The 27,093-nt window shown below is 33.0% G+C and overlaps 1 protein-coding gene across 1 annotated transcript in view; it reads right to left on the reverse strand.

Annotated features, from left to right (window-relative positions):
* SYCP1 (synaptonemal complex protein 1) overlaps nucleotides 1-27,093 on the reverse strand; it is a 94,651-nt gene that overhangs the window by 63,078 nt on the left and 4,480 nt on the right. The window contains exons 6-13 of the mRNA XM_069090277.1: nucleotides 25,702-25,866; nucleotides 24,818-24,885; nucleotides 23,651-23,742; nucleotides 15,454-15,512; nucleotides 14,503-14,572; nucleotides 13,639-13,712; nucleotides 11,458-11,566; nucleotides 1,780-1,874 (exon numbers count right to left, since the gene is read on the reverse strand). Coding sequence (XP_068946378.1) covers nucleotides 1,780-1,874; nucleotides 11,458-11,566; nucleotides 13,639-13,712; nucleotides 14,503-14,572; nucleotides 15,454-15,512; nucleotides 23,651-23,742; nucleotides 24,818-24,885; nucleotides 25,702-25,866 — 732 coding nt within the window. The remainder of the gene's footprint in view (nucleotides 1-1,779; nucleotides 1,875-11,457; nucleotides 11,567-13,638; nucleotides 13,713-14,502; nucleotides 14,573-15,453; nucleotides 15,513-23,650; nucleotides 23,743-24,817; nucleotides 24,886-25,701; nucleotides 25,867-27,093) is intronic.

The following is a 27,093-nucleotide window of genomic DNA, read 5'->3' on the forward strand; positions in this document are numbered from 1 at the left end:
AATAGATAAATGTATGTTCTACTCTCTGTAATTTGTTTCTATATGATGTGTGACATCCCTCATATGTATTAACTGTAGTAAGGGTTTGAGAACTGATTTGCATCTTTGGATTTGTAGTTCATAAGATCAAGCATTCCCCTTCTCAGGATAGAATTCTCTACCTTGAGATTGATTTGGCATTGTTGTGATCTTTGAGCCAGAAGACAAAATTGAGGCACACTCTGAATTTACACAATCTATGAGATTCCTGCTGAGAAGAAAAATGGTGGAGACTTCTGTAGATAAGCAGCAGCAGCAATAAGGTCAGCCTACCCAGCCCTGAGTCAGAAAGAATTATCAACACAAGGACCATGGGAAAAAAGAACAACAAATTGAACTGAGTTGTGGCAAAGAAGGGACAGATCAAGGAAGACCATTGGCCTTACAGGTATCTTAGAATAAAAGACTTGATATCATCAGTTTTACTCACTTCTTCATGGACCAAGAGAAATACAAGAAGATGTCTGCTCTTTCCCCAAGTTCACCTTCTGGTGCCTATCCATTAAAAACAGACCCTACAACATAATTTGCTCACTTCTTTACACAAATGTTTCCAGGAAACTGGATTTTGACTCAACTATATTTGATTCAACTATATATGTGAGAGATAAAAATAAAGGCAAAGAGCCAAGCTTCGACCTAAACATTAGGAATTTTCCTAACTAGGGGCTCTAAGCAATTGTGGTTGTGGTCATAACTTTTAATGTAAAATCAATATAAAGCAACATAGAAGGTCCCATGTAACTAAGGGGTTATTATATTGCCCTTATGCTTTAAAAAAAAAAAAAGAAAGAAAGAAAGAATTGGTATACCTGGGTGTAGCTGATTAAATTTCCAAAGACAAAGTGGAGTTTGGGAGAGTTGATAACTATTGGTAATCACTCTCACCATCTTCCACCACACCACATCCACTTAAGTGTTACATTAAGGTTATAATAAATGTTGAGCTCTACCACATCATAACTTTCCTTCAAAGCCCAGCTGAAGACCTTTCTCTGATGGAACACCTTCCTAAGCTGCTCCAAACCACAATAATCTCTTGCTTCTTTGAATTCCTATAGTATTTTTACTTAAACCAATATTTATTAAGGCCTGACTATATATTTTTTTGCTTTTTTTTTGGAGGGGGGAGGGCAGCACAATTGGAGTTAAGTGACTTGCCCAAGGTCACACAGCTAGTATGTGCTAAGTGTCTGAGGCCAGATTTGAACTCAGATCCTCCTGACTCCAGGGCCAGTGCTCTATTCACTGTGCTACCTAGCTACCCCATGGCCTAACTATATTCAAGGTCCTATTTAAAGCAATATAGAGGAAACAAAGATCAAAGAAACATAATTCTTGGACTCACAGAGTTTGCAGTCTAACCAGGAGACAAGATATGATACATATTCCAAAAATTATAATACCAAGTGATGCACAAATAATATAAAATAATCCACTTATTGACTATATTATTTGACACTGTAACTATATTTTAATGTTTCACTTTTATCTTTGTATCCCTAACGCCTAACATAGTGCCTGAGACACAGGAGATAATTAATAAATGCTTGGTGACTATTTATTGACAATTACCATTTTAGATCATGTCTCACCACCTAAATTGTGAACTCTTTGAGATCAAGGACTATGTCTTAAATCTCCTTAGTTTTCTCCATATTATGCGTAAAGTGGTATTCAAAAAAGGTCTGTTCATTGGGTTTTATTGCCTATAGAAATATTTAAAATAACAAAACATACCTCACTTTTTTGTAAAGACATTTTTATTTCTTCTACTTCTGACATCAAATGATCCTGTTGGTCTTTTGATTCTTTTAACTTTTCATTTTGCCATTCTAAAAGAACAATTTTTACATAAAGAAATATCAAATGTTAGTATAAAAGATATACTAAGAGAATAAATTTACCCTATTTACTTAATGCTTTAAGAATCTTTAGGGTTGGCATTCTCTCTACTGAAATGAATCGTTATCCCTCTGGAGGCAGTTTCCAAAAACTACTGTGACTGATCTAGTGATGAGTTTCACTGAAATTGTTATCTAGCTTATATCTAGGAGTTTAATTTAGTGAAAAAGCTCCATAACTGGAGGGGCTTAGAAATCAGCTTTTTCTAGAGCAGTCAATTCACTTGGTTAGAGCATATACCACTAATAATACCACAAATTTGATGCCTGTAAAGTCAGTTGGTTTCATAGAAAAAAAAAATCTGTAGACTACTTTGTTGCCTTGACCAACCCTCTTACAAATGGATGTCATTGGTCACATGCAAGAACGTGTGACTGGCTCAGCATTAACCCATCATCACTACTAAAAACAAGGGCAAATAGCATATTCTTACATGGAAAACATTACCTGTCATGATCAATCAAACAAGCATTTATTAAACACCTATTAGAACAGTCCCAGGAACTGTTCTGGACCTTACTAAGGATGTAAATACAAAGTATTAAACAATGAAACAATTCATCTTCTCAAGTTTATATTCTAATATGGGAGGAAACAACTTACATAAGTAAATACAGAATAAAAATGAAGGGAATAAACACAAGGTAGTTAAATTAAAGGTAGTTTAAGAGGGGAAGCACAAGCAGTTGGTGGAGGTAAAATCAGGAAAGACTTCATATAGCAAGCAGTGTTTGAACTGAGTCTTGAAGAAAGACAGAATCTATGAGGTGGAGTTGAAGAGGCCTTTAAAAGTTATAAAAGTTTATATTTAATCCTATGGGCAATATGAAAAGTTGAGATGTGATAGAACCCTAAAGTAATGGTTGTATGACAGAGAGATAGACAGATGTGAGACACTGTGAAGGCAGAAAAGGCAGGATTTGGTAACTGAAAATGTGGGGTAAAAGAGAGTAATGACTCAAGGATAAAACCAAGATTATGAAACTTGAAGACTGAAAAAATGCTTTGTGTTCAACAGAAATAGGCATTTGGAAGAAATATGAGTTTGGGGAGAAACACATTAAATACTTTTTTGGACATGTTGAGTTTGAGATGTCTCCAGAATATTCAGTTTGAACTATCTAATATTCAATTAGTGATATGTGAAGCTCAGGATAGAGATTAGGAGAGGAGGACCAGATATATATAACTGTAAATCATCTATGTAGAGGTGATAATTAAATCCATGAAAGTTGATCAGATCACCAAGAGTGAGTCTGGAAAAAAGAAAAGAGGGTCCAGGACAGGCACTGGAGGAGCACCCACACTTAAGTGAATGTGGATGATGAGATAGCACAAGAGTCTGAGAGCAAGTGGTTAGACAGGAAGGAAAAGGACCAGGAGAGTAGTGTCATAAAAGCACTAGAGGAGATAGCATCCAGGAAGAAATTTTATCATCAACAATATCAAATGAAGCAAATAGACAGAGAAGAATGAGAACTAAGAAAAGATCATCCAATTTAGCAATTAAAAGAAAACTGGATGATAAAGGGGAGGGAGGGTAAAACCAAGATGGTAGGGTAAAGGCAGGGACTCACATGAGCTCTCCCAAATTCCCCTCCATACAACTTTAAAATAATACCTCAAATAAAATTCTGGAGCAGTAAAACAAAAAGATCAGCATGAAATAAGTTTCCAGCCCTAGGACAACTTAGGGGGTTGGCAAGAAAGGTCTGTTTCATCAGGGTGATGGTTGAAACTGGACCCCAGTGCAGACTATGCAGGGCAGGTGCCAACAGCATTCCTTGGAGGCAGTTGCATTAGTGAAAGAAGTAGAAGCTTTGAGAGCTCTCAAACCCACAGACAGTAAGGAGGTTGGACAACTGGTCAGAAGGAGATTATTGCAACCCTTTGTTGACACTGGATGCATGACTCTGTTGCATAGCCCACATTTAGTTCCAGGTCCCAGTCACTGGGACAAGGAGGAACATTAGCTCATTGGCACTTGGGGCCACAAGTGTACAGCAGGGTCCTGGTCACAGTTCCATAATGGATAAAAGTACTTGTGGTAGATTACAGACTATAGCACAGGCCAGTAAAGGAATACCACATCTCTCCTTAGATCATACCACCTTCTAATAGACAAAGATTTACAGTCCCTCAGAACTAGCTCTGAAAACAGCAGCACAAATAAACTGAAGCTTGGGACAGTGCGCCCTCTACTCCAAGAGCAGAGCCCAACTTTAACACAAAGTTAAAAGTCAAGAAATAGGCTGGAAAAGTAAGTAAAAAAACAACAAAAAATAACCAGACAATACAGAGTCATTATGAAGATGGAGAGGTTCAAGATACAAACTGAGATGAATATAGTGAAACCAAAACAGTTACATGAAAAGTTTCAAAGAAAAATAAGAATTGGACAGAAGACCAAAAAAGAATTCCTAGAAGAACTCAAAGGATTTTTAAAGTTGAATAAGAAAGGTAGGGGGGAAATTGGGAAAATAAATGAGAGTGATATAAGAAAATTATGAAAAGACTCAACAGTTGGGGAGATGGCCAATGGCACAAAAAATAATGAAGAAAATGACACCTTAAAAAACTTAATTGGTTAAATGGTAAAAGGGGCACAAAAATTCATTGAAAATTAGAACTCCTTAAAAAGAAAAATTGGTCAAAATGGGGAAAAACAGCTCACTAAAGAAAACAATTCTTTAAAAAATAGAATTGGACAAGTAGAAGCTACTGACTCCATAAAACATTGAGAAACAATGTCAAATTTAAAAGAATGAAAAAAGGGAAGAAAATGTGAAATATCTCATCATATAAACAACTGATCTGGAAAACAGATGGAGGAGAAATAATTTAAGAATTATTGGACTATCTGAAATCCATGATCAAAAAACGGACTGGACATCATATTTCAAAAAATTATCAAAGAAAATTGCCCTGATATTTTAGAACCAGGGAATAAAATAAAAAATTGAAAGAATCTACCCAATCAACTCCTGAAAGAGATCCCAAAATGAAAACTCCTAGAAATATTAATAGCAAAATTCTAAAGCTTCCAGATCAAGTAGAAAATATTGTAGGCAGACTTAAAGAAACAATTCAAATATCATGGAGCCATAGTCAGGATAACACATGATTTAGCAACTTCTGCATGAAAGGATCAGAGGGTTTGGAATGTGATGTTCCAAAGGGCAAAGGCACTAGGATTACAACCCAGTAAAACTGAGTATAATCCTTGAGAAGGAAAAATGAAATCCAATGAAATAGAGAACCTTCAAGCATTTCTAATGAAAAGACCAGAAATGAATAGAAAATATGACTTTCAAATACAATACTCAAGAGAAGCATTAAAAGGTAAACATGAAAGAGAAATCATAAGATATTCAATATCTACATTCCTACATGGGAAAGTGATACTTCTAACTCCTAAGAACTCTATCATTATTAGGTCAGTTAGAAGGAGTACTTATAGAAGATATAGCTGTGAATTGGATATAATGGAATGATGTAAAAAATAAATAGAATTAAGGGGTAAAAAAGAGGGATGCACTGGGAGAAGGGGGAAGGGAGAGGTAGAATAGGGTAAATTATCCCACATAAAAGAGGTATATACATAAGGAAGCCTTTTTACCATGGACGGGAAGATGGGGAGAAAGGGAGTGACAGGTTACTCACAAATCTTACTCTCATAGGAATTGGTTCAAAGATTGAATAACATATACACTCAGTTGGGTATAGAAATCTAGCTTTCCCTAACAGGAAAGTAGGAAGGGGGGAAGATGAACAACAGGGGGGCAGGTAGTAATAGAAGGGAGGACATATTGGGGGAGGTAGTAGTCAGAAGTAAAACAGATTTTTGAAAAGAGACAGGGCAAAAGGAGAAAAAAGGATAAATGTGGGTAGGGGAATAGAATGGAGGGAAGTATGCACAGCTATAAATGTGAATTAGATGAACTCACCCATAAAACAGAAGCAGATAGAAGAGTGGATTAAAAAACAGAATTTGATAATATTCTGTTTACAAGAAACACACTTGAAGCAGAAAGAGACACACAGAGTAAAGGTAAAGGGCTTGAGCAGAATTTATTATGCTGATGTAAAAAAAAAAATCAGAGGTAGCAAACATGATCTCAGATAAAGCAAAAATAGATCTATAAAAGAGATAATCAGGAAAAACTACATTTTGCTAAAAGGTATTATAGACAATGAAGTAATATCAATATTAAATATATATACATCAAATGGTACAGCATCCAAACTCTTAAAGGAAAAGTTAAATGAGTTACAGGAGAAAATAGACAGTAAAAATATACTAGTAGAAGACTTCAACTTTCCCCTCTCAGAACTAGATAACCTAACCAACAAATAAGCAAGAAAGAAGCTAAAGAGATGAACAGAACTTTAGAAAAGTTAGATATTATAGACTTCTGGAGAAAATTGAATGGGAATAGAAAGGAATATACCTTTTCTTAGCAGTACATGGTAGGTACATGAAAACTGACCATGTAAGAAAGCCACTGAACTAATAAATAAAATTAGGAACTGGTTATATGAAAAAAACAACAAAAAATAGATAAACCATTGGTTAATTTGACTAAGAAAAATAAAGAGGAAAACCAAATCACCAGGTATATCAAAAATGAAAAGGATGAATTCACCACCAAAGAGGAGGAAATTATTAGAAGCTATTTTGCCCAGTTATATGCCAATAAATATAACAATCTAAATGAAATGGATTAATATTTCTAAAAATAAAAATTTCTTAAATTAACAGAAGAGGAAATAGATCATTTAAATAACCCTATCTTAGAAAAAGAAATTAAACACAGCATAAATGAGCTCCTTAAGAAAAAATGCTCAGGACCAGATGGATTCACAAATGAAGGCTATTAAACCTTTAAAGAACAATTAATTCCAATATTGTATAAACTAAATGGAAAAATAGGTAAAGAAGGAGACCTACCAAATTCCTTTTAAGACGCATATATGGTACTAATAACTAAACTAAGAAGAGCAAAAACAGAGAAAGATAGTTACAGACCAATTTTCCTAATGAATATTGACATGAAAATGTTAAATAAAATGCTAGCAAGGAGATTATAGAAGTATACCACAAAGATCATATGTTATGACCAACTGAGATTTATACCAGGAATGCAGGGCTGGTTCAATATTAGAAAAACTATCAGCATAATTGACCATACCATTAACAAAAACAATGAAAATCATATGATTAGCCCAATTGATGCAGGAAAAGTTTTGATAAAACACACATTCCTATTAAAAACATTGGAAAGCATAGGAATAAAGAGAACTTTCCTCAAAATAAGGAGTAATAATAACATCAAAATAACTGATCACAGATCACCATAACACATATAATAATAATGAAAAAAGTTTGAAATATTCTAAGAATTACCAAAATATAGCACAGAGACAAGATGTGAGCACATGCTATTAGAAACATGGTGCCAATAGATTTGCTTGATACAGAGTTGCCACAAACATTGTTTGTAGAAGACACAAAATGTATAAAGTATAATAAGGTGAAGCACAATAAAACAAGGTATGTTTGTACACAGTATTAAATGGCCATAATAATCTAGTGATTGATAAACCCAAAGATCCAGACTTTTGGAACAAAAACTTACTATTTGACAAAAATTGCTGGGAAAACTAGAAAGCAGTTTGCAGAGACGAGGTATAGACCATCATTTCACACTGTACACCAAAACAAGATCAAAATGGGTACATGATTTAGATGTAAAAGGGTAATATCACAAACAAATTAGGGAAACATGGAATATCTTACCTGTCATATTTATGGATAAGAAAAGAATTTAAAATGGATAATTTTGATTCCATGAAATTAAAAAGATTTTTGTACAAACAAATCCAATGTAGCCAAGAGTAGAAGAGAAGAAAACTCAGAAAAATGTATTTTTATAACATGTTTCTCTGATAAAGACTTCATTTCTCAAGTACATATAAAATAGAGTCAAATCTATAAGAATGAGTCATTTCCCAATTAATATGTGGACAAAGGATATGAATAGACAGTTTTCAGAAGAAATAAAAGCTATATATAGTCATATAAAAAAAATTCTCCAAATCACTGTTAATTAGAAAAATTAAAACCACCTCAACATTTATCACACTAACATGAAAAAAAAGGAAAATGACAAATGTTGGGAGTGGCTGTGGAAAAATTGGGACACAAATGTACGATTGGTGAAGGTGTGAACTGATTCAACCATTTCAAAGAACAATTTGGAATTATGCTCAAAGAGCAAAAAATTGTGCATACACAGCAGTGAGTCTGTATCCCAAAGAGGTTAAAAAAGGAAAGAAAAGGACCTATATGTACAAAAATATAAACAGTGGCTCTTTTGTGGTGGCAAAAAATTGGAAAATGAGAGGATGCCAATCAACTGGAAAATGGCTGAACAAATTGAGGCATATGATCATGATGAAACACTGTCATACTATAAGAAATGAGGAACAGGATAGTTTCAGAAAAGCCTGGAATGACTTAAATGAACTAATGCAAAATGAAGTTAACAGAGCCAGAAGAGTATCATACATAATAACAGCAATATTGTATGATGATCAACTATGAATGACTTAGGCATTGGAAGGACTTATGAAAAATGCTATTTCCAGAGATAGAACTAATACAGTCTGGGTGAAGATTAAAACATATTTTTTAAAATTTTCTTTATTTTTTGGGGTTGTTTTGGGGGGGAGAGGTCTGTGGTTTTTTTTTCACAACATGGCTAATATAGAAATATGCTTTGCATAGCTGCACATGTATAATCTACATCAAATTGCTTGCCTTGTCAAGAAGGGATGAGGCGAGGGAGAGAAGGGCAGAATTTGGAACTCAAATTTTTAAAAAATGGTAAAATTGTTTTAATATGTAACCAGAAAATAAAATATAATTTTTTAAAAATTGGTAACTTTGAAGAAATCAGTTTCAGTTAAATGATTACTTTGGAAGTCAGATTTGGAGGATTGAGTGGAAAGAGAGTGGAAGCAATGAGAGTAGTCAAATTTCATTAAGAATTTGGCTAAAATGGAAGAGAAAGGTAGGAAACTTTTTAGGCGATAATAAGGTCTAGTGAAGATTTTTTCATGGGAAAGATGGATACATTTAAAAGAAAGTTTGGAAATTTAAAGGGGATAATTTGTGGATACAGTCTACCAAAAAAGACTTGAGAAGATAGGATTAAGGTTACAGGAAAAGGTGTAGAAGGGTGGAAATTATATTGGTTAATATTTCTCCTTCTCTCCTTTGCAAGGAATAGAGGGACTACATTAGGGAGGAAAATAAACATGTAAAGATAGATTGCAGATGATGTCTTGAATATCACACACAGTTTTTATTTTCAAGCATTAGTGTTTTCAAGACAGGTCTCCACAAAAAGAAAACTAAAGCAATTATACCCAGAGTCAATGGAAAACTCAAAAAAACCTAGCAATATTCTTTGAAGTTAGCTTTCAAGGAAGTCATTTTTAGAAATGATTTATTAGCTTTATCTATTAATTCCTTAAGAAAGATGGGGGGGATGAGAATTCTTTAAAACAGAAACTTATGGTAAGTTTTAACAATGTAGTCGATATTTTAGTGATTACATTAATGACTACATTCATATACAATAAATTCCAATATCTTCCTATACTACAATTATAAAAACCTGGCATAAAACTAGATTTAATAAATACGCTTTTCTTAGCCATTTAGATATTCAACCCCCTATTTGTAACTTCACAGTTTTGTCACAAAGAATATGTCCCAAAGAGAAACTACAAAAACATTCCCTGAAATCTCAGGCCCCCAGAAGCAGAACCAGTCAAGACTAAGTATCTGGCGGCCTCTGAGAAAAGGGTAACTCCAAACACATATGTAATGACCTCTCTCTCTACAACACAAGATACTCTAAATCACACCCTCTATGTCATATCTCCTATGTATGTCATATATTACCAAACTCCTGATCTAGCTAGTCCTATCTCCTCTCAGCTTTCCTAACAGGAGATTAAGAACTGACACAAGGCAAGAACTTACATGGAGATTAGAAGAAATGACACAAGGGAACTCTCAAGGTCTCTTTCAAAAACTTTGGAATCAATTGTGAGACACAGGAGACACTGGCACTGAACTGTCCAGCATGGCATGCCTTCATCAAAGGTGCTGTACTCTATGAGCAAAAACTTCAGTAGCTCAAAAGAAATGTGAGATTCACAGATTTAGAGACATTTTCACTCCAAATGTTCTTAAGGATTATTTGTGCCCAACCTGTGTTACAGCTTTCCAATCTCGTATTGGTCTGATCAGCCAGTCAGACATACCGTACTTTGATCCCAACATGGTGATGTCATTTTGGTCCTCTTTGAGAACAAAGGACAACAACCAAACATTTTTATTAGGAAAACTGCCATTAGGTTGTGTTTCTCTGAAAAATTAAATGGTGAATTTTCTTAGAAAAGTAGCAAGATGCAATGGAAAAGGCACTGAATTTACCAAGAACCCAGATGTATGACCTAACTCTGACCCTTATTCAGAAGGACCTGGGGCAAGTCATTTGACTGCTCTGAGTATTTTTTTATCTATAATGTGGGGATAGTAAAATTTATACTACCTACCACAAAGAACTACTTTTGTGAGGAAGATGTTTTATACAGCTTAAAGGGCTAAAGAAGTATGCTGTTATTATTCTGAGAAAAGTGAGATGCAATACAACACACCAAAAAAATTCAGTAATAACTTATAGGACTGATAGGTTGTAAGCATAAAAGAGAAACAAAACCTGGGGACAGACTATATAGTAACCCCACTTCATACTTTACTGGGGGAAAAAATGAAACCATTCACCAAGAGCTTCTCTTTTTCCCCTCTTCATCTCACATCATTCAGACAATCTCTCCCCTCTAAAACCCCATTATTTATATCTTGTTCCCTCATGACAATGTACTTTCCTTGAGAGCAGAAACTGTTTTTTGCCTTTCTTTGAATCCTCAGTGCTTAGCACAGTGCCTGGCACATAGCAGGTACTTAATAAATGTTTTTTAAGTAACTATTCAGTGGACATTACACATTACATTTATTGATATGCTTAATTAACATCTACAAAGAGACTTAAGCTAAAAATTTACAATTGAAAATTTTCTATACTCAATGCCATAAATTCCCTAGTGATTTTACCAAAATTTAATTTCATTTAGAATTAAACTATTCATTATTTATCAAAACTAATAAATTTAATATAAAGAAAAGTGTTTAAGGACTTCTCAAAACAAACTAATTTGAAATGCAATTATATTGCAAGTAGTCAAACATCTTATTTTCAGAACCATAGTTTATAGCATTTCTTGGACTATAGCACAGATTGTATAGATTTGATATAATTCCCATTGAAAGCTATTTCATAATACATGGACCTGTCTTGAATTCCAAAATTAAAAAGCCTTATACTAGTTATGAATTGGATACATATTATAAAATTTCAATATTAAAATTCTTACTCATTTTTTCTTGAAATTGATTAATTTTATCATTGTATTCTTGTAGCAGCAAATTTAAATCTTTAATTTTCATTTCTTTCTCATTTTTCTGCATCAATAATAGTGATACCTAATGAAATAAAAAGAAATTCTATGTATCAACATTTTAACAAAAGACTTTTTATAATTTTCAAATCTTTAATCCCTAAATCTTAAAAGTCAAATTGGTCTTTATGTACAGTCATCAAATATTTAAAAGAATTCTTTTAAACTGAACTAAAATAAAAGAAGTTAGGTATTCAAATTTTAATGCAACCATATTAATTTTGAATTTTCAGATAAATAAATGATTATAGAGATGAACCAATTGCTAATGATATTAAATATTTAATATTTTTCTATACAATTATTAATTCTAGAGATAAGTCACTCTATATGTGTATATATGTACATATGCATATATACATACATATAGGTCTTTAAACATATACACACACAAAAAGAATCAGGTAGAAAAGATTTATAAAATGTCATCTATTACAATAACTGAAACTAGCAAAAACACATACACTTTTCCCACTGAACTCAGTTGAATACCAAAGAGGAATATTACTATATAAAATACTATATAAATTTTAAAATAGCCCAAGTCTCCTCTTTATTCTAGGGAATAATTATTGTCTAGTTAAAGAAGCAAAGAGAAGTCCTCTTCCAAGTGTGATGTGGTAGAAAGAGTACTAGATTTGGAATCAAAAGTAGTAAATTCAGTTTCTTAATTTTACTAGCTATGTGATCTTGACCAAATTATTTCAACACTTTAAGCCTGTTTATTCATCTATTAAATTATAGGCTTAGACCAAGGTGTCTTCTAGTGTTAATAATCTGTGATTCCATTGCTCCTCAGTGGTAAAGGATTAAGAAACAAGCCTGAGTTCACAGTCCACCCAGTGATTTTTCTTATTGTTCAGTCATTTTCAGTCATGTCCAACTCTTCATGATCCCAATTTGGGGTTTTCTTGGCAAAGATACTGGAATGGTTTGCCATTTCCTTCTCTAATTCATTTTAGAGATGAGGAAACTGAGGCAAAGAGTTAAGTGACTCGCCCAGGGTCACACAGCTAGTGTATAAGGCCAGAGATTTGAACTTCAGAAGATGAGTCTTCTTGACTCCACACTAGGCACTCAATCCACCTCACTGTCCATGTGATGATGTGATCCCAATGTGATATGACCATTTAAATAGTGATACATAGATAGCTAGATAAGATAAAATATAAAATCTCTGTTATCCACAGTTGAGTATCTGCGGATATTTAGAAAGGCCTGCCAAAGATGATTCATCACTTCTACCAACTAAAGGCAAGAGATACAGAAGAGAAAGACTGATGTGGAAGGTGAATAATGAGAAAAGAAGATTGTATCTGAGAAAATGAGATTTGGATGTCTGAACCATTGCTAAAAATGTAAGAATGACAGGCTCCTAGACAGGAATGGAGTATATCTAACCAAAGCTGATAACAATGTATTTGAATAGTGGAGATGATTTGGTTAAAGATCGATGGAGTCAGAGAGAGAGCTGATTTCTCAAAACCATCTTGACAGAAAAAAAAGAGGGGTTTTCCAAATAAATTGTAATACTGGCATGAAGGCATAGGATAGTAGTGATATGGATCTGCAATTACCTAGACAACTGCTAGTGTGCTCTTTGTCAAAAGTAGAGCAGATAATCTAATATCTTATATGAATTTGGTTTGATCTTTCAAAAATGTGGAGGAACCAACAATTTCTTAATTCGATTTCCATCGAAATGTAGGTTTATGGGACAATCAAGTGTTTCCTGCAGAAAACACTTTCTATTATCTCATTGTTAGGAAGGAAAATTGTTATTTCTATTGTCTCGTTGTTAGGAAGGACAATTGGAAATGGCCACAGGCAGATGATGAAAGCATAAATAAACTTAATGGAAATTTTGTGAGCCTATGAATATTTGTGGGCCAAGGGTTGGAAAATCCATTAGAATGGAAATTTCATTCTATCAAAATTTCTCCATCAAACCAAGTTAAATAGTTGGAAGATAAATTCCAAGTGGTTTTGGGCAGGGGAAGAGCGTGGGATTTCACATTTCACCCAGAGGACTAGCAAATGTACAAACATAAATACATATACATATGCACACATAGGTATTTTTTAAAAATCACAAACCTCCTTTTCCTTATCATGTACTTCTTTTACGTGTTCTTTTTCAAGTTGTTGAATTTTTTCACATGCTTCCTTTACTTTAAGAGAAAAAATAACATCTACTCAAGGTATAAAATTAAAATATGCTTCAAATACTTAAAATATTTGGATAACTTCCCATTCTTATATCAATATTTAGAGTTCACAGGCTTCTGATTTACATACTTACATATTTTGGTTTTATATTAAATACCAGAAATTCACAATCTGCTAAAATTGTTCTCGAATAATACCTGCTCACACTGACATGGTTCATTCAGCTTTGCAATTCTTACCCTGTCAGCAATGACCTTTCCTACAATGCTCCTTACACTGAGCTTTTTTTGCATATCTTATAATACTTGTCATGTATTAACTTATGCTACATACTATAAATATTCTAATAGGTATTTAATATTATTAAACATTACAATAAATGCTTATTGAAATGAAAAAAAAATAGTAACTTTAGAAATTGCCGTAATTATCTTGGTGGTACACATTTTATAAAATAAACATTTTTTTTCAACTCTTTAATAAGTAGGACAGTACAACTATCTCTGGCATAAAACTGGTATGCCTTATTTGAATATACATATGTTAGTAATTGGTATATTTTAATTATACATGATGACGATCATCAGAAAATATTTTTAAATTTAGTAAAAAGGATGTTGCAATGGAAGTCAATAAAAATTCAAAACTCCAAAGTAAAAAAATTATTGATAATATCAACTGATAATCTGTAATCTCTAACTTCATATCCAGATCATATATTATATCTAATATTCTCTCTTATGACATAAATGCTACAAGAAGAGCATTGTAAATACTAAACAGGATCCTTACACTTAAAATGCATTTCCTGTCTGCAACTTTCAGCTCCTACTCGAAGTTCTTCAAAAGCTTGTACCATTTTCTGCAATACAAAATATAACTCTTAAAGATTATATTTGTAATCTTGAAATATGACAGATTGCAGAAAAATGACCAAAATTTAAATATGAGACTATATGATACAAAAACAAACATAATCTGTATTAACAGTGATCACATAAATAAGATTTTGGAAGCCTTTAAGACGTGATAAAAATAGAATTCTTAAAATCATCTTTGGACCAGCTGTTATTGCCAGTACTACCACCAGATACTTTTGCAAAATAAGTAGCAAAGTAAACAAGTTTTATCTTTGGTGCCCATGTCTCACCTTCCTTAAAACAAAAAACACTGACTTTATTTTATTACTATCCCTATTAGGTATCACCCTCTATTTCCCCTTCCCTTCTCAGCTAAAATCTTTGAAAATATATTTATACTCAGGGTCTACACCTCCTCTCTCACTCACTAAAGCACCTTCAAAATGAAGCCTTTTCTAAACACCCTGCCCCCAGATACTCATACCTTCCCTTGCCTCAAATCACCTCATTTCCATATTTTATATATTTTGTTTGTACTTATTTATGGATACATTGCCTTCCTCACCCCCACTAAACTCTAAGTTCTTGAGGGCAAGAACTATTTTATTTTTTACTTTGTATCCTCAAGACACAGCATAGTGGAGGCACTTAATAGCTATTAAACTTCTTAATTGTTGAATTGATATTTAAAAGGTCATGGATATTTTGATGGAATTAACATTTTTAAAAAATAACAAACCTTCACTCAACAAAATTATTTGTATAATGACTAAGTTTTAAAATGAATATTCGTCCATATGCTCCCAATAACCAAACTGCTTCGTATTAGGAAAATCTCTGTTCACTTTTAAATTTAAAATCCTTAAGTTTTTCTACAACTTACCTCAATATTATTATTTAGATCGGAATATAGTTGTCTAGTTTCTTCCCTTTCATGCTCATCTATTATTAATATAAAAAAATAAGTTTAAAAAATGAATACAAATGTAGCATGACTAAAGATACACAGAACATATTAAAATATCAAACTGGGTCAAATCAATAGGTAAATGAACTATACAATCTAGCATTCTATCTGTGAGGGAAGCACAAAGGGTCACTTTTTTGGCAAATACATTCACTTTTCATGATGTCAGTCCCCCCCAAATTCTAGATATTCCAAATGACCAAAATTTTGGTCCCAAATCTAACTTACTACATAACCTTAAGCATAATACTTTACTTTTGGGGCTTAAGTTTCCTCAACTGAGAAAAAATTTTGGACTAGATGATATATAAGGTTACTTCCAGTACTAGCTAATATTCTTTAATCCTTAGCTTTAAACATTCAATTCAATATTAACTACCAAATGCTACATAATAAACCCTGTGCTAGGTGCTTGTCCCTTTAATATGATATATAATTATTATCCACAAATTTATCTAAACCTTCTTGATTGCATTTCAATTAGTCTGTATAACCTCTAAGTTTAGAACCCAATATATAAAATAGCACCTATTTATCTTGAAAATATATCTTTCAAACTTGAAGGGGTAGCTCTTTTAGTTCTACTATGTAGGGAACTGGTAAATAAATCTATATTCAATCAACCTATATTTCTTCATGATTTTAAAACTTCAATCACATCCTTTCCTGTTATGACTTTCCAAACTGAAATTTTTAGTCTATTCTCTATCCTCAAAAGAAACATTCAAAGAAAAATTAGAAAGCACCAAAATAACAGTATAATGTGTTTCCTCCTAGTTAATCCCAGACTATCATATTATCTCTGGTTCACACAAATACACACACACACACACACACACACACACACACACACACACCAATAAGAATATCCAAAACAAAACAAATTGAAACAAGCAGCAAGAAAATTTTAAAAATCAATGAAAAATCTTGAAATTAAAAAAGGTTCAATTAGCAAATATTACAACATAGATTAGTAGAAGCAAGAAGATAAATATAATTACAGAAACTCCAACATCAACTAAACTCATAGACAAATGTAAATAAAGTTACATTCAGTACTTTTGAAGAGAAAAAGTAAAAAATAATTCTTGCAAAAAAAAATGAACATAATACACCAGTAGAATCATTGAGACCAAGAATTTAGCAATGAGATTGTAGAGAACCCAACTCCTTTATTTTCTATATGATGAAACAGGTTTTGATAAAAGAATAAAAATATAGCAGGAAAGTAATAAATAATTCACACACACACACACACACCATAGTATCATAGATTTAAAACTAAAAGGATCTTAAAAGCCACTGAGTTGCTCCCTTTACAGATAAAAAAAACTGAGGTAAAGAGAAACTAAATGACTTGCCTAGAGTCACATAGTTTGTAAATGCCTGAGGCAACATTTGAATCCAGATCTTCCTAAGGATCCAATGCCCTAGGAAGTATTCCATGCTATCTCTCATGACAGATATCTATCTTAAAGAGCAGGATAGAAAAGAATAAAGAATCAGTGATTCTTAAGAAAAACTAGCACAGCAAATCCAAATGTATTAGTTCATTTACTCATTCAGTTATTCATATTCTACTTCCAACACAAAGTGTGTTAACTTGCAGAACAGATGGGATGGGGGATGCTGTAAATTACCAGGAGAGTGGAGGTGAAAGCCAAGGACAGTGCCATAGGAGCTGATAAGTTATCCAGAACCAATATTAGAAGTTAGCACACCAGGGGCGGCCAGGTAGCACAGCGAGTAAGAGCACCGGCTCCAGTGTTGAGAAGACCTGGAGATCGAATCCCGGGCTCAGACACTCAGCACCACACCCAGAAACACCTGGCCGTGTAACCTTGAGCAAGTTACTTAACCCCGATTGCTTAAAAAAAAGAAGAAGATAGCACACCAGTTCTCAACAGGCCTGGAGAAAAGTCCAGAAGATAGTACAGATACTTTATTCAAGTCTTTTACTCCTTTACTATCCTGGTCTTATCCTTGGATAGTTCATAAATCATAAGATCATAGATTTAGAACAGGAAGGGACATCAAAGGTTATCTAATAAAACCTCCTCATTTTACAGATGTGGAAACTGAAACCTAGAGATATTATGTGATTTGCCTAAGATCATAATAGGTAGTAGATAGCAAATGTGACAGAGGTAGAATTTGAACTCTAGTCTTCTAACTCTAAATCCATTGCCCTATTACACCATGGCACCTTTCAATATGAATATGAAAAATTCAATACCATACAGGTGATGCAAAAGACAATGGCACAAATGACAATATAAAGCCACAAGATAGATATAAGTAAGCTGTAGCAAAATACTAAAAAATTTTGAATTGGCATAAAGATACCAATAAGAACACGTATTACTGGGAAGAGAGCTCAGTTATGGAACAAAAGCTCTTAAAAATGAATAAACAGTAATGTACCAGTATTCAAAAAATATTAAGAAAACCACAGAGAAGCCTCCAGAATATTAGCCAAATATTCTAGAAGCCATTTATGGAAATACATAACCAAAATCACCTGCATTGGAATTAATAAACTTTACCCCTCAATACCCATTAGGATGATAGAGGAAGTCATGAAACCACACTGATTGAACCTACTACAAATGCACATTATCTAATCTCCACCACTTCATCACTACTATACAGAATTTCTTTATTCATCGCTGATTTACTCTCTATCACACTTTTCACAGTAGCTGTTCCAAATCTTCTCCAGCCACAAATCTTCACGTGCTTCCTCTCAGCAGACTGTCTTATCTCCAAGCTTCCTAATTTACTAAGAAAATTGAGGTCATGAGTGTGAAGTCTTTAGAAAAAGATATTTGTCCTTCAAGGAACTATGCAGTCAACAATCAAGCTTCCCAGATCTGAAAAAAGCTGGCATTTTCATGAAAGTTCGACATAAGATAAGAATGTCATATGACGACCAAAAAGCTAATTCAATTTTTGAATAAATTGCGAACTGCCTCTCTCCTTCTCTTCCATCAAGTCAATGTAAGCTCCCTGAAGGGAATAACTGTTTTTGTTTTGCTCTGAACCCCTAGAACTCAGCAACAGGTCTGGCAATGCTTAATAAATGCTTGTTTAATTTAATTGACTAGGAAGTGAAAGCCTCCATGTACACTGTCCCAGTAAAACCACATCTTAAATATTTTATTCAGTTCTAGCTGACACATTTTAGAAAACACACCAATGACCTGGAAAGCATCCACAGGACAGCAACTAGAAGAGTGGAGAATTTCACAATTACTATATTTATAATATATAACTATGTTATAATCAATAAACATTTATTAAGCATCTACTACATGGCAGACACTGTGGTAGGTGCTAAGGATATAAAAAGAGGCAAAAAACAGTCCTTAAGGAACTTACAATATAATGAGGGAGACAGCATACAAACAAATACATACAAAGTAGTCTATAAATAGGATAAATAGGAAATTCTTAACAGAAGGAAGGCACTGAAATTAAAAGGGATTGGGAAAAACTTCCTCTAAAAGATGAGATTTTAGTTGGAACTTAAAGGAAGCTAAGTAAGCCAATAGTTGCACAGAGGACAGAAAGCATTCCAGGCATGGGGACAGTCAGAGAAAATGCTCAGAATCAAAAAATGGAGTGTCTTATTTAAAGAACAGTCAGAAGACAAAGTCACCAGATCAAAGAATAAATGGCAAGAGTAAGGTCTAAGGAGATTGGAAAGGTAAGAGGGAGTTAGGTTACATATAACTTTGAATGCCAAATAGTATTTTGCATTTTATCCAGGAGGCAATAGGGAGCCACTGGAGTTCAATGATAGGGGAACTACATGATTGAACCTGAGGGTTAAGAAAATTACTTTGGTGGCTGAATGGAGGATGAATTGCAGCAGACCTATAAGCAGGCTATTGTAACAGTCCTGGTGTGAGATGATGAGGGCCTACACTAGAGCAGCATCAGTGTCAGAGGAGAGAAGAGATGTTACGTAGGTGAAATAGATAGGCAATGGCAACAGATTGAATATGGGGTGGTGAGAGATAGTGAGGAGTTGAAGATAATTCCTAGGTTGCAAACCTGTGGAATTGGGAGGATGATGCTATACTCTATAGTAACAGGGAAAGCAGGAGAGGGGGAATATTCAGGAGGAAAGATTATAATGAGCTCTGTTTTGAACAACAGTTTAAGATGTATACTAAATATCAAGCTTGAGATGTCTGAAATGTAGTTGGAGATGAAAGATTGGAGGTCAGCAAGAGGTTGGAGCAGGATACATGGATTTGAAAAATGTCAGTACAGAGAGGATAATTAAATCCATGGTTGCTGCTGAAATCACCAAGTGAAGTAGGGGAGAAAGAGAAGAGGGTCCATTATCCTGAAGAGAAGACGGCTATGTAAGAGGTATAAGGAATTCTAAACATCTTCAAGTATTTGATTGAGTATCATATAGAATTAGACTTGTTCTGTCTGACCCTAGAAGACAGCAATGAGTAGAAATTAAAAATTTATGTTTGATATAAACAATTACTTCCTAACCATTAAAAGTATCCCAATATGGAAAGGCTTCTCTTTCTGAAGGTAGCAAATTCCCTTTTATTAATTATTAGCTGTAAAGATTTCTAAAGAACCATTTTCTACCCTATTCTTCCATATGTTAACTTTTTAAATAAAACTTTCAATTTATCTTTTAACATAAATGTTACATTTTTTTCCTTAAAGCAGTATGTTTAAACCATTGAGGTTTTCTTCAATAATACATGACCAAAAAATCCAACAAATCAGTTTTGAAAGTTGTAAGTCATTATAAAGAAATTAGCAAAATTGGATTTCTGCTCAGTCAAAAACTTCCATTTTTCCATTTCATCTTTCACTTTCATCTTTCAATTTCAATAATCTGTTTAAACTTCACCCTCTTGTGAGTCACCTTACGTCTACATGTAGTAACAAGCTTTTGTAATTTGAGTCCATGTCTTTCCAAAGGTTTGAAAATAAACAACTGTTAAGAGCACAGCTTTTAATGAAGTTATTATTTTGATAGTATCACAAAGCACATCTAACTCTGGTGATTTTTTTTTTTGCTGTGAGTGCTTCTCTTGATGGATCATGAAGTGAATAAAAGTGATATGCTGCTCACTGACACCAGCTTTAACTTTTGCTACAAATCCAACTCATCTCATTCTCACCCGTCATTGTTCCAGCACCATCTGTACAGACTCCCAATGCAATTTTTCCACTGTAAACTTTCATTTGTGAAAAATTCATCAACTTTAAAATAGACTTCCTGCTGTCTTGTGTGTCCTTCCAAAGGTCAACAAAACAACAGTTCCTCATGTATGCTACCTTCATAAACATATCTTACATAAAGTAACAACTGTGCCATGTTAGAAATATCAGTTGTTTCATCTGACTGAATTGCGAACTTTGGGTTGCCTTTAAACATGGTAATAAGCTGCTGGAATTGGTCATTATTAATTTCAGAAATTATTTTGGAAACTGTATCATTTGATAAAGGAATTTTATGGATTTGATTCCCATACTTTTTCCCATGAACTATTTCTGACATTTTAATAGCAGCAGGTAACATGAGATCTTCTCCTATTGCATAGAGCTTTTTAGTTTTAACAGTTAAATAGGAAGTTTTGTAAGAGGCAAGTAAATACTTTTCATTGACAGTAATAAATGTCTCAAAACGATGTTTTTCTTTATTTCAAGATTTTAAAAGTCATTCAGAATATTCTTTTGGTTTATTGCAGTATGCTGCAAGCAAGGTATTAAGATGTCATTTTAGTTTCGTTGGTTTCATATGGAGTTGCTACCCACAGTTTAAGAAGCCTGCTTTAATGCCAGCACAAAACTAAGTTCTATACATTATATGAGTTTTCCTAGGAGACAGTTACCATTAGAAAGCTATATCCATTTTGGGTAGGGGAAAGAAGGAATGAGAACAATTATATTGCCTGTTTATTTTCCTATGTGAGTTACTTTGTTATTTTATCTGAATTAAATATGTTGCTACTCCAGTGCTCTCTTTTTTGGTAACAAAATTTGCCCCTACTAACATAATCCCTGCACAAGTCCTACAGGAACTTTGATGATCTAGAGCTTTCCACAATTAATAGTAGTTTCCTGCTCATTTAAACAGTTGTACAGAAATTCATTTCAAATAGTTTTATACAATAAGCTTATTATAAAATAAGACATTCATTTATAAAAGGAGGGAAAATGGGGTGGGAAGCATGAAAGAACCATGACTCCCCCACATACACATTAGCAATTCAAGAACTATTGCCTGGGGTTTATTTTGTCTCCACCTTTATGCTTTCCTTGACAATATGATGCTAACTAATAGATGAAAGAAACTTTCCTCACATCATCAAAGGAAAAAAGTAAGCACTAATACTCATATGCTATAATTACCACTATTACACTCTTACTTTTATGCCATCAAGTAATGCATAATCAAAGGTAGATTCATTGTTTAGACCCTTGAATTTTCATTATGTTTTAAACTATACTAAAAATTCTTATTAATTATTGAACGTTCAGTATATTTTTTTAAAAGTGACTGAAAAATATCCTAAATGAGATTTACAACTACTTAAAACAGTTTGGTCTTACAATCATATAGGAAAAATCAAGTATAAGAATAATGCATATTGTGTAGATTATGATAAACAGTTGAATAAACAACTTATTGAGCCTGTTCAATCAGTATTTATATCTTGGACACCGCAGGCAGAAAATAATCTGAAACCAGAATAGAATAGGAAAAAAGAATAGGCTGAATTATATTTGACAAACTGTGTGATGCTTTCACATATTCGAAATTTCCCTTGAAACAAAAAGCCTCTTTTTCATGCTAACACTGTTACAATATGCTATATAGTTGCTATTCATAGAATGTCACAATTGCTGAATAGTAGAAATTAAGGGCAACAGAGCGATGCATAAGTTGACTTAAATAGGCTACAATCTACAGGAAGAATGAATTGCATTAGAGAAAGTAATATGTACAATATCTTCAAGCAAGCATATGAATGGAAATATAGGTGGATCATTCACATAGTGAAAGGAAGAGATAGCAGATGAACAATCTACTTGCTGCACTGTTATCCATAAAGTGTTAAAAGATATAGAGAAAGGCCCCAGTATGTTGGGTGTAGTTAAGGATTTATGAAAAGACATTGTTAAGAGTGGCACAGGATAAGAAGACATGGATGGTTTGTAATCCAAACTAGGGGGAATATGTCCATATCACAAATCCAATGGTATACTAAAAATTCACATACAAGAGTTTTCTAACCATAAATCTCATACCACAGTATTCCTCACTATATATTTTCCCACAAAATCATCAGAATGTTTAAAAACATCTTATAAGCTTGTAATAGAAAACTACATAATTTATACACTGCTTTGAATGGAAGTAAACACAGTATTTAACTAAATACTATATAAGAGGTAGCATAATGATATACATGTAAATCTATTTACCACCTGTGTGACTTCAAGCAAGTTACTTTATCTGTCTGGACCTCAGTCTCCCCATTTGTGAAATGATGGAATACGACTAGGTATCTATTCTTTCCACCTCTAAATCCCATGATCCTACTTGTATATAACCATGGGGTTAGCCAGAAGTATGCTCATAAATGTCTAACAAATGCTTTCTGAAGAAAAAGGTGTAAATGCTTACACTGAAATTTTAACAATTTGCTTGAGCCAGTACTAGTCAGTTCCAACATACCCCTGGATGGTTATCTCTCTCTCATCAGCAATTTTCCTCTACTACTGTCATACTAAAATCATACACCTCTACTAGTACATTTTTTACATATATTGTATAGTATTTCATTCTCATCTTGACCTCACAGTTGTTTAAGACAACACAGGCTATTTTGAAAACTAGATTTCCATTTTGATGAAGACAACTATAAATTGTATACAATTAAAAAAAAAAGTTCCATGGAGTAAAATGGAACATGATTACTTTTTACATAATGAAATGCTCAGAGGAATATATATAAGTTGTTCAAATCATACTGTTATCTAAAAGGAAAAAACTGCTTCCTAGGAAAGAAAATGACACCATATGTTGACAAAGATCAAATAAAACAAGAAAGATATTTACATTTCTTTGACTTTTCTGCTGACCAGGCACAGGTTTCTTTGAGCAGATTAAACAAATGTCTTGTGGCATTTTTCCAAAAAAAAAAAAAAAAACTTTTGTAAAAGTGTTCTAGCTAAAAACTTTCCATTTCCATTAATAAGAATTTGCTTTTATAGAGAATGTTTTTAGTGAAAAATTCTAAACATATGGAATGCTTGAAGCATACCACATCTTTCATTGATAGACAAGATAGAGGAGGGAGGCCTATATGTACCAATGAAAAAAGATGACTTTATAACTGCCTCCCCTGTGTGTGTTCTCATGTTTACCAAGCTACAAGATTCCATTTGGCAGCAAAACCCAATGCAGGTTCAAACATACCAATGGATCAAAAAATATTTATTAAATGCTTATTATGTGTTCAGAGCTATGGAGAATATAAAAGATTAAAACCTTGCTCCTGTCTCGAAGTATTTATAATCAAATTGGAAAAAGAAGACAGACATAAGAAATAATAGTCCAAAACACAAAATCATACATAATTAAATGCTAAATATAGTACAGACTACAAATATTTTAGGAGTTCAAAGGGAAGGGGAACTAGAATAGTAGGGGGAAACTTCAAGGAAGAAGACAAATCAGGTTTTAAAGGGCAGAGAAATTTTAATTGAATATGTTAAGAAACCATATTTTTTTTTAATTTTTCTTACTATAGGTTTTCTGATCAGATGATTTACATAAAAAGTAGTATTTAAGGGAAATTGGTTTGACAAGATGAATTTGGAGGGAGGTAGACTAGAATCAAAGAGGATATCTAAGAGATTGTTTTAATAATTCATGCACAGAAGATATAACCCTGGACTATCATGGGGGTAGTGATAGTAGAAAGGATTAGATATGAGACATTTCAAAGAAATAACCAACAAGATTTGATAACTAATTATAACAGGGGATAAAGGAACAGGTTAACAAAAGTGATTCTATTGACAGAAACAGGAAACTTGGAAGAAGAGCTGGTTTACAGCTTCACTGAGCAATGGCTCCTGATCTAACATTTTTCTGTGTCATGTTCGTAAGTCAGAGACTGCTAACAAAAGATGCTAAAGGGTTGAAAAAGGAAAATTTTCCTTTCTCCATAGTAATCAATAGTATAATATTTGTAACTTAATATTAAAAGTTATTACTTACTCTTTTAGTAATTCTTTATTTTCTTGAATTCCATCTTCTAATTTCAAACTTACTTTCTCATTTTCAAACTAATTTACAAAAAAAGTAAATAATTCTCTCACATTTTGTTTGTTGAAATACACTTAAAGATAATCACCAGATAGCATTTTATATGTTTTATATGTTATAAGATGCTCTACAATAAACCTTTTCCTCAATAACAAAGATGTCCCTTTTTGACATGCTCTATAACTTCATCTAGGCACAGTAATTTCCTTTATTTAAAATAAGCTCTTTTGAATCATTTCTACACACAGCATAATGAAATTAGTATTCCCTCCATCTCAACATTTTAATTCCTATTTATTTTTTCCAAACCTCTTGGAGAGAATTTGTCTTTTAAGCTGAGTTATATTTCTGAAATTTTTCTTTTGTCTTTACATAAATAATTATTTTGAGATCATTTATAAAGACATAGTTAAATAGTTTCATATATGAAGGTTCAGCTCTCTGTCATATCACCAATATCTTATATTGCCAATAATAACTTCATATTACTAAAAAAAAAGGATTTCTTATAAATACAGAATTCTTAAATCACCCCTCTAAAATATTTAATCATCCATTCAAAATAATCTATACTTTGTCATTTGTGTTTTATTCCTAAAAATAAAATTAGATTAACAACCAAATACACGAAAGCTCAAAATAGTATTTTCTTCAAAATTCATTCCATGGGACAAATTTACAAACGAAAAGAGTTTTAATAATACTGAACAGTTTTAAACTGAAATCTACTCTGATGTCAACTGAGTTATTATGGTAAGATTTTAGCATACTCATTCTTATTTTTCCAATTAAGTTTCTGCTTATAAAGTTATATTTGCAAAAATATACCAATGTACCTGCAGCTCCTGAATGGCTTTTCGCTGTGCTTCAATAATCTTTCTATTTTCCTGTAATTTTTTCTCCTTCTGGTTCAGTTCAAATTCTATATTCACTTTCCACTTCTTAATCTTTTCAGCTTCCTTATATAGTTTTGAATAAATCCTGCTTATTGGTTCTGAAGTCTATGGAAAAAGTTATTTTGAAGTCTCATAAGTTAGGTATCATCTATTGACTATTTTTAAAATAAAAAATATTCATGGCTCCTAAAAATAGTTTATTATTTAATTTTGGTACAAACCTATTGTTCCATCAGTATAGGGATTTCCAGTGTGTAAACTCCTTCCACTAACAGTAGTTCATCTGAGTAAGTCAGATGGTATAGTAAATACAGTACTAAATCTGGAGCCAGGAAAACCAAAGTTTGAATTCTGCCTCAGATATTTAAGAAGTGTGTGATCCCAAGCAAATCATTAAACCTCTTTCATATTCAGTTATCTCTTCTGTAAAATAGGAATGATATAGCACCTATATCACAGAGCTGTGAGCATCAAGTAAGATCTTTATAAGTATAGTACTTGGCAAACTATAAAACACTGTATCAATATTGTTGTTGTTTAGTCGTTTCAGTTGCATCCTACTCTTTGTGACCCCTTTTTAGGGTTTTTTTTTGGCAAAGACACTGAAGAAGTTCGCCATTCCCATCTCTAACTCATTTTACAGATGAGGAAACTGAGGCAAACAGTTAAGTTACTGGCCCAGGGTCACACAGCTAGTAAGTATCTGAGATAAAATTTGAACTCAGGTCTTCCTGACTCCATGCCCAGCACTCTATCCATTGCACCACCTAGCTTGCAATATCAATATTATCTATCAGTATTAACTATCATTATTATCATCTGCAATATAGTAATAAAAAGTTGTCTGGGACCCTGAGAGGTTAAGTCACTTGCCCATGGCATCACTATGCTACATGGTCTCTTTATTACTTAATATTTGAGAAAAATTATCTCATCTAATTTATTCTCAGTCATCCTGAGAAGTCATATTACCTCTTTCAAGCTACTATGGCTTTAATTTATTGTTTATATAACTGATTTGTTTATAAAATTATATTTCTAAGCATTTAAGTTATAAATGTAACTACTAATGACTTTTTCCATCATGTTTCAATAATCTTTAGTACAGTGATATCACTTAATCTGCACTGTACCCTGCTGGACTGAATGAATTAATATAGGCAGCTCCAAAAGCTACATATCTCAGAACCTTAAGCCCTGAGGAAATCTGGTCAATTGAAATGCTTCAAGTAAATTAGATACTAAACAGAATACATGATCTTTTAGAAAAAACTTTTAAAATATGTTAACAGTAAAAGTTAGGGGTTAGAGGAAGGAAAATGGGATGGGATT

Source organism: Petaurus breviceps, unplaced genomic scaffold (genome assembly GCF_028583685.1).
Source record: "Petaurus breviceps papuanus isolate PSGF00001 unplaced genomic scaffold, PetGlider_PUasm1.0 186, whole genome shotgun sequence".
Lineage (NCBI taxonomy): Eukaryota > Metazoa > Chordata > Mammalia > Diprotodontia > Petauridae > Petaurus > Petaurus breviceps.